The sequence below is a fragment of the Sinocyclocheilus rhinocerous genome, unplaced genomic scaffold (assembly GCF_001515625.1).
Source record: "Sinocyclocheilus rhinocerous isolate Xijiao unplaced genomic scaffold, SAMN03320098_v1.1 scaffold494, whole genome shotgun sequence".
NCBI classification, from domain to species: Eukaryota; Metazoa; Chordata; class Actinopteri; order Cypriniformes; family Cyprinidae; genus Sinocyclocheilus; species Sinocyclocheilus rhinocerous.
Window position 1 is genome coordinate 328,255 of NW_015628684.1, and position 8,968 is coordinate 337,222.

The 8,968-nt window shown below is 34.6% G+C and overlaps 2 protein-coding genes across 2 annotated transcripts in view; both read left to right on the forward strand.

Moving 5' to 3' along the window:
- Nucleotides 1–485: 485 nt before the first annotated feature.
- On the forward strand, nt 486–7,462 carry LOC107738010 (dnaJ homolog subfamily C member 3-like). Its single transcript, XM_016549667.1, has 11 exons — nt 486–640; nt 1,131–1,255; nt 1,344–1,418; nt 1,541–1,684; nt 3,112–3,293; nt 3,511–3,630; nt 4,337–4,442; nt 4,658–4,778; nt 4,880–5,012; nt 5,193–5,341; nt 6,169–7,462. Exons 1-11 carry the CDS (start codon nt 574–576, stop codon nt 6,303–6,305), a joined length of 1,359 nt encoding a protein of 452 aa, XP_016405153.1. The 5' UTR covers nt 486–573; the 3' UTR covers nt 6,306–7,462.
- A 522-nt stretch (nt 7,463–7,984) lies between these two features.
- Nucleotides 7,985–8,968, forward strand: part of LOC107738084 (cytochrome b5 domain-containing protein 1-like) — a 5,088-nt gene continuing 4,104 nt past the window's right edge. The window contains exons 1-2 of the mRNA XM_016549759.1: nt 7,985–8,183; nt 8,311–8,387. Coding sequence (XP_016405245.1) covers nt 8,063–8,183; nt 8,311–8,387 — 198 coding nt within the window. The 5' untranslated portion in view covers nt 7,985–8,062. The remainder of the gene's footprint in view (nt 8,184–8,310; nt 8,388–8,968) is intronic.

Consider the following 8,968-nt stretch of genomic DNA (forward strand, 5'->3'; position numbering starts at 1 on the left):
CAGCATAACAAAAAATGTTTCTGAAGACAATCACCTATTGCACCTTTAATGAGATCTAGAGGTTGTAGTTCGTTTTTTAATTAATGTATGCATTATTGTGACAACTAAACATATAATGGCCATCTACCTTATACCTAGGAGTTGTTAACTTAATATCATACATTTAAAGCTTTTAAAGATCTTTATTGGTTAATGTTGAAACAGAAGCCGTTCTAGAGTTAAGTAGAGATGGTGATTTTAGTTTTACTTTAGTTTTGTTTTCCGTAACAACTACAAGGCAGGGTGCTGTTTGCATGGTTTCACTTTTTGTGCTGTCATTGTTAATCGAAACATAAATGCAGTGGAATGCCATGTTGAATTCCCTTTAAGGAGTTTCGTTATTATGACGTGATAGAAACACTTGTTGTTTGGGTATGTAAGTTTAAGGTATGTAAACTCAGTCCCATCAGGCAGATTGAGGGTTTTCAAAGCTGCCTCATTATGAAATTGAGCAGGTGTCATGTGTAAGTCACCTGTCTCTTTATTCCAGGTGTGTTAGGAGCAACACCTGTTGAGATTGAGCATCATCTGGAAATGGGCCGTAAGCTGCTGGCAGCCGGACAGCTGGCTGAGGCCCTGTCTCACTATCATTCAGCTGTGGGTAAGACATATATATATATATATATATATATATACACAAACACAGTGACATATGGATTGATGTTTAGAGACATTTATACTTTTTGAATCCTCAAAAATATTTAGCAGCACAACTATTTGCAACATTGATGATAAGAATAGTTTCTTAAGCACCAAATCAGCATATTAGAATTATTTCTGAAGGATCATGTCACATGTGATACTGAAGACTGGAGAAATGATACTGAAAATTCAGCTTTGCCATCTGAGGAATAAAATAAATGTTTAAATATATAAAAAAAAAATAATAATTTCACAATATTACAGTTTTTACTGTATTTTTGTTCAAAGCTTTGGTCAGCATATGAGACTTAAAAAAAAAATGTACAGACCAGTTTAATTTTGTTGTTTTATTTGACGCTAATTAGTATTAAAATGCAATTACATTCAGTGTACGTAGGTAATTTAAAGAAAAGATGCAGTTCATTAACCAATGCAAATGTCTTAAACAGAGGGTGACTCTAAGAACTACCTGACATACTACAAACGGGCCGCTGTTTTCCTGGCTATGGGAAAGTCCAAGTCAGCTCTGCCTGACCTGTCCCAGGCCATACAGCTCAAGCCAGACTTCCTTGCGGTGAGTTCATTTTTGTGGTTGTGATATCAAACTAAGTTCTAGGTGGCAGTACCGTATATACATGTTTATGGTGTGTATGTGTTTTCAGGCCAGACTGCAGAGGGCTAATATTCTACTGAAACAGGGAAGTACTCAAGAGGCTAGAGAAGACTTCCAAGCAGTAGTGAGTGAAACAATTCCCTTATTCCTTTAAAACCTGCCAACTTCATTCTCAAACCAGATCACGTTTTGCTCCATTTTGTTCTATTTCCTGTCTCCTGCTCTGTTAACGTTTCTCCTTTGCAGCTGAAGCGTTCCCCGAATCATGAGGAAGCACATGATCAGCTCCGCAAGGCCGAGGAGCTGGAGTTACTCCAGGAAGAGGCACATGAGGCCCATCACCGTGGAGACTACAGCACTACTGTCCAGGTGCTGGAGAAAGTCATAGAGGTGAGTTAGTCTGGAGATCAAAAATGCACATGCAGCAACTGGTGTTGTTTGTTTATTGCTACATGTGTTAATAGTAATATTAAAGGGATTGTTCACCCAAAAAATTAAAAAGATGTTATTTATTTATCCTTAACCATCATTAACATCATTTATCATTAACCATTTGGCTTTTTTTTTTCTTCCTCAGTGAAACACAAAATACGATTATTTTCAGATTCTAGAATCTTTTTCGTAAAACAGAAGTGTTATGTAATGTATACTGTCAAGCTTAAAAAAGGACCCAAAAATTATCATAAAAGTCATCTCTAGAACTTGTGTGCTATTCTGAATACACACAGTAGCTTCGTTTGAGTTAGAAACTGAGATTTACACTATTGTGGAAATGTTTGGGGTTGGTAAAACTTAGTGCTGTCAAATGATTAATCGTGATTAATCGCATCCAAAATAAAAGTTTTTGTTTACATAATATATGTACTGTATATATTTATTATGTATATTTAAATACACACATACAGTATATATTTTGAAAATATTTACATGTATATACATTTATATATTTATATTCTTATATATAATATATAAATATGTTTAATATATATATAAACATGGCATATGTTTCTTAAATATATATGCATGTGTTTGTATTTATATATTCATAATAAATATACACAGTATACACACATATTTTATGTAAACTAACTTTTATTTTGGAATTTGGATGCAATTAATCGTGATTAATCGTTTGACAGCACATTACATTTTTTTAATGTTTTTGAAAGAAGTCTCTTCACCAGGTTCACCAAGGCTGCATTTATTTGGCCAAAAAAATACAGTAAAAACAGTAATATGTGAAATAGTATTACAATTTAAAACTATAAAAATGTAAAAAATAATTGAATTTATTTCTGTGATGGCAAATCAGAATTTTCAGCATCCATTACTCCAGTCTTTAGTGTCCCATGATCCTTTAGAAATCTGATTTGGTGCTCAAGAAAAACTTCTCATATTCAATGTTGAAAGCAGATGTGCTGCTTAATACTTTCTGTGGAAACTGTGGAAACATTTTTTAAAATAGGATTCTCTGATAAATAGAAAGTTCAGAAGACCTGCATTCATTTAAAAATAGAAATGTAACTTTATACATGCCTTTACTGTAACTTTTGATCAATTTAATGCATTCCTTATGAATAAAAGTCTCTATTCACTGATAATACCGTATGAAAGTTTTGGATTATGTTTAGGTGAAGTATTCTTTATGAATTTTTATTTCGTATCACTTTATGACTTTCTTTATCCCACTTTCTCTAATTTGAGCTGTTGAAATGAGTGGCCCTACAAATAAAATACAAAAACAAATAACAAATCAAATGTTGCAGTTTAAGCTTCGCATGTCTCTGGTGATTCAAAAACTTTTATTTGTTTTCCAGCTCTCTCCTTGGGATCCAGAGTCTCGAGAACTACGAGCCGAGTGCTACATCCGACTCGGGGATCCACGGAAGGCCATTATGGACCTGACACCAGCCACACGTCTCCGTGCGGACAACCGAGCAGCCTTCCTCAAACTCAGCCAACTCCATTACAGTTTAGGAGATCATCACGACTCGCTTAAGTATGTCATTCAGTATGAATGACAGCCACATTCTTTGGTTATTAAATCATGAGTCATACCTTTTAGTAAATACACTTGTCAATCCCACACACTGACTGTGTGCATGTACAGTAGTTGTAATAATAACACTCCAATCTCATGTGATGTTCAAAAGGAGAGTTGTCTCTCTTTTTTGCTGCTGTTCACTGTGTGTTTCCCTCTTTGTTTCTGTTTTCAGTCAGGTCCGTGAGTGTCTGAAGCTGGATCAGGATGATAAGGAGTGTTTCGCTCACTACAAACAGGCCAAGAAGCTCAGCAAGCAGCTGGACTCTGCAGAAGAGCTGATCTCAGAACAGAGGTGCTGAAAACATCCCTTCCCTGTCACTTCTAGAAAATTGGCCTTTTAATTCAGGTCTAGGCTTAGCTTACCTCACTCTAATTCATTTTTGGCCTTTGAGATGTGTTATATTATAATTTATTTTATAAATGTATCATTTTATTTATAGCTATATCTTATTATTTATTTTGTCACGTATTCTATACACTACCGTTGAAAGGTTTGGAATTCTCTTGAAAGTCTTTATCAATGTATCAGTCAAAACAGTAATGTTGTAAAGTATAATTTTTTTTAACATTTATGAAAATATAACTAATTTCTGTGATGGTAAAGCTGAATTTTCAGCATCATTACTCCAGTCTTCAGTGTCACATGATCCTTCAGAAATAATATTGATATGCTGCTTTGCTGCTCAAGAAACATTTCTGATTATTGAAACCAGTTGTGCAGCTTAATATTTTTGTGGAAACGGTCATACATTTTTATTTTAGGTTCATTTGATGAACAGAAAGGTTAAAAAGAACAGCATTTATTTGAAATAGAAAGTCAATTTAATGCGTACTTGCTGAATAAAAATAATAATGTATTTTAAAAAATCTTACTGATTTGGTTTTGAATGGGTTTTATGTCTCCATCAGTGTCAAATTTGACATCATTTTGATTATTTCAGGTTTTTCAGTTCTAATGGTTTATTAATTCTTTTGTTTTATGTTTACTTGAATGACAGGTATCAGGAGGCCACTGAGAAGTATGAATCTGTGATGCGAACAGAGCCGAACGTGGCATTCTACACTAATAAAGCAAAGGAGAGGATCTGCTTCTGCTTAGTCAAAGTATGTTCCTTTACTAAATGTAGTTTAGTTATTTTACAGCTTTTTAAGGGGATGAAACCCCTTCTAGTCCAGCTGTCCTAGTAATCACCATTTATATGGTATGTTCACTTTCACATCGTTAGAGGTTAATAAGAATAAGAACATCAAGAGTCTGGTTCTGGTGTCTAGCCTCACTGGTTCTGTTTTTCTCTCACTCCCTCTTTTGGCTCCTCCAGATGAAGAGTGCTGAGGAGGCCGTAGACATTTGTTCAGAAGCCCACCAGAGAGAACCTCAGAATATCCACATCCTCCGGGACCGAGCGGAGGCCTACATCTTACTGCAGGAATATGAGAAAGGTAGTTCAACTCTCTCTGACTACTATAAAATGTACTGAATTTTCTACCCTTTTCATTTCGTTTGCATAAACTCACGTTTCTTCCTCTGTTCCTCTTCTCAGCTGTGGAAGACTATCAGGAGGCACGGGAGTTTGATCAGGACAACCAGGAGATTCGTGAAGGTCTTGACCGAGCACAGAAGCTCCTCAAGCAGTCTCACAAGAGAGACTATTACAAGATCCTGGGGGTCAGCAGGTAAGGCAAAATCCTGCCTTAAAATGTTGCAGAGAGTGTTACTTCCTTAACTGTTTCTGTGCTGTTTTATGATGATAATAATGCAGAAATGGTCAAAGGTTGTTTCTGGGGCACCTGCGGTAGTAACAATGAAAGTAGATTGTTTGACTGAAATGCTTGTTTCTTTTCACTTGTTTTTAGGAGTGCCAACAAACAGGAAATCATAAAAGCGTATAGAAAGCTGGCTCAGCAGTGGCATCCTGATAATTTCCAGTCTGAAGCAGACAAGAAAGAGGCAGAGAAAAAGTTTATCGATATCGCATCCGCAAAGGAAGTGCTCACAGATCCAGGTAGGAAAATGTCAGATGACAGCAAAAACTAAATTAAGCATGAATACAAATGATTTTCAGTCCTCTGTTATTGAACATTTCTGTTGTCGGTCAATTTTTTGTAACATTTAACAAAACATTAAGTTTTTTAAATGTTTTTGTCTGAAGTGTCTTATGCTTACCATGGCTGGATTTATTTAATAAAAACTACAGTAATGGTGTGAAATATTATTATAATTTAAAAGATTATTTTACATTTTTGTATTCTATTTTTCTAGTAAAAAAAATCCCATCAGTACTGAAACCAGTTGTGCTGCTTAACATGTTTGTGCAAACCATGATGGAGTACCATTCAAAAGTTTGGCGTAAATAAGATTAGAAAAAAGAGAAATTAATTAATACTTTTATTCATTAAAGATGCATTAAATTGATCAAAGCCAAATGGAAAGACATTTATAATGTTACAAGGGATTTCTTGTTTTGATTTTTAAATTCATAGAATCCTGATCCTGGTCTTCAAAATTGATAACAATAAGAATCATTATTATTAAATGAGCAACAAATCAGCATATTAGAATGACTTCTGAAGGATCGTGTGACACTGAAGACTGGAGTAATGATGCTGGAAATTCAGCTTTGCTTTCACAGGCATTCTAAAATGTATTGCAATAAAAAAGCTGTTATTTTAAATTATAATATTTCACAATGTTTATATTTTTACTGTATTTTTGGTCAAATACTGTATATCTAGCTTTGGTGAGAATACGAGGCTTCTTTCAAAAACATTAAAATCCTAATTATTAAGTGTCTTCAAATCGATGCATTCTTCTTTGTTGTTTTCTGTTCAGAAATGCGTCAGAAATTTGATTCGGGCGAGGACCCTCTGGACCCTGAGAATCAGCAGGGTGGAGGAGGCAGAGAATGGCCCTTTGGCTTCAACCCCTTTGAGGGCGGAAACTTTCACTTCAAGTTCCACTACAACTGATAACAGAGAGGCTGATGCAGTATAAACGGACAATGATTTGGACTAAGAAACCTGGCTAGAGAACCTGCTTTATCCAAACTGAACTTTGGAGGAAACTTATCAAACAGGGAGTTTTTGTTGTTGTTGTTGAGACTTGAATCCACAGGCTGTTTTGGACTTCTCCAGGAGCAAATTACTTGATCGGGCAAACACTACTAGTTTGGTGTTTGATTTCCTGTCCTTCAATACGTAAAAATGGAGTCTAGTTGAACTTGGAGTCTTAACTGGAGTCATTTTGGCTCAAAAATGTTGATCTTTCTTTGACATATGTGCCATCTTTAACATCACTTTGTCTTGCTCATTCTCTTTTTTCTGCTGCTTGTGTTTGTTTTCTTTGAATAACACTCCAGAATTTAGGGTTGTGGTTTCTTTTAGACTGTGCCATGTACTTCTGACACCAGTATGTCATATTTGCGTTCTTAAAGATTCAGCGCTGACATGCCGGCAGTCTTGAAATAGATAAAACTGTATTGCACGCTTTTTGGCAAAGGAGGTACCTTTTCTCATATCTTTGTCTCATTTTTATTTAATTTTTTTAACCCAACTGCATAAAACTACCAGATATGAACATGCTTTATAACTGCTTCAAAGCCTGACACCTTTGATCTGATACCAGTTTGCACAAGTTTTTTTTTTTTTTTTTTTACTGAAATCTTTGCTAAAAGTTTACGTGACAGAATGTGTATGATCATTCGACAGCTGTTGCAGATGATAAATCAGATGAAAGGCTATGAAGCAGTCTTTATTTGGTTGAAGTTTTTTTCTCTTAATATATCAACAGGTCAATGTCCCACAACAAAGCTTTATGTAAACTTAAGGAGTTACCTCTGCACTTTCGAGTTGAAGGTCAACCACTTAAGAGATCACTAGCTATTGGGGGAAAAAAAAAGAAGCAATATTTGAAGATTTATGAAATGTGGCAAAAGTAATTTAAAAGGTTTGCAGGTTTTTTGGGTGTATGCTTGTTAGTTTGTGCTGACATGCCAATGCAATGACCTTACTGATGTTAAGGACATAGGTCTTCCTAATGTTTTATGCTTGTTTTTCATTTGTTTTAAGCTAAACAAATTCATGAAAGTCTCCAAGATTATACTGTATTTAAGAAAGAGTATTGAAGACTCATTTGTCAAGTGTCTTTTTTTCTAGGATTAATTGGTGGACTTGAAGGTAAAGGCAAGCATCACAATTACTTTTATTTAAGGGTTAGAGGTTCTTTTTTTTTTATTTTTTTTTTTATCCGAAGGGTGGAAAAAATATGATGTAAAAAATGCCAAAAATATCACAATAGTACTTTTAAGCAAAGCATAAAAAAATAATGGTTACACTTTATAATAAGGATCTATTAGTTATCAGGAAAATTAAGTTACTTTAAAGCATTTAATGTTAATTTTAACATTTACTAAAAGATTATTAAAATCGAAAATTTTATCTCTTAATATAATTTAATGGACCTGAGCTAATGTAAACTAACTAATACATCAACGAACGTGGCGTCATTATGAAGTTTTACTAAACTAATTATGAAAAAAACTAGCGCCACTTTTTCCATGGCTTCCGTAGGTCGCGCGCTCCTGTCCCTGTGTGCTTCGGTTACCACAGCAACCAGTGAGCTTGTGGCGCTTCTGTGGCCAGTGTAACAACAATCGTTTTGTACAGTGACTGAATACTCATAAATTGAGTAAACCGTTTTATTTCTCCAAAACAGTAAGTTTGTTAGAATGCGGCGCCCAAAGTATTTCACGCCGAAGGAGGTGTCCGTTCACAACACTCTCAAAGATATATGGGTGTCGTACCTGGGCAAAGTGTACGATCTGACACCGCTGCTGGAGGAATATAAAGGCAAGTCACCATATCATTAAAAAATGAAAAGGAAGAAAGATTTTGTCCCCAAACTTTTTAAATGTGCCACGTATTAACTGATTACGGTATTAAGAGCATTGTAACAAAGACTCTCTTTCTCTTATAGGTGATGTGTTATTGAAACCTATCACAGAGTGTGCAGGAAAGGACATCAGTCACTGGTTTGACCCAAAGACAAAAAATGTAAGCCACTGTAATAACATTTGTAAAATATTTTTCATGTAATTTTGCAAAACCAAGGACTCCTATAGGGCACATACAAAGAACTCGTAATTTTTCCAAATATCTGTCATTTTTTTTTAAATATAGTATTTGCTTTTAGTATTTTTTCCGAGTATGTTTTCATATGTTTTATGATAATTTCAAAGATAAGAACTTTGAGTACTGTATCTTTTTAAAAAACATTTCTTCATTTCAAAAAAGTATGTTTTTCCCACCCTGAGAATATAACCAAAACCAAACTAGGCAACTGCATTGCTGTCTAGTTGTTTTGTTAAAGATAGCATGAAATTATAATTGACAATACTTTTTTATGGAACATTGCAGTATTTATTATAAATGTCTAATGCACATTATTATTTTTATTTAAAGGGGTCATATGATGCTTTTTTAAAGATCATTATTTTGTGTATTTGGTGTAACAGAATATGTTGACATGCTTTAATGTTCAAAAAACACATTATTTTTCAAATACTGTACATTATTGTAGGTCCTATATGCCCCGCCTCTCTCAAACGCTTCGTTTTCTACAAAGCCCCCTCCTT

Coding starts and splice junctions, on each gene's coding strand:
- LOC107738010 (XM_016549667.1), top strand. CDS start 574: ATGGGCCGTAAGCTGCTGGCAGCCGGACAGCTGGCTGAGGCCCTGTCT. Junction 3,294..3,510: donor GATCATCACGACTCGCTTAA/GTATGTCATTCA, acceptor TTCTGTTTTCAG/TCAGGTCCGTGAGTGTCTGA. Junction 5,342..6,168: donor GGAAGTGCTCACAGATCCAG/GTAGGAAAATGT, acceptor TTTTCTGTTCAG/AAATGCGTCAGAAATTTGAT.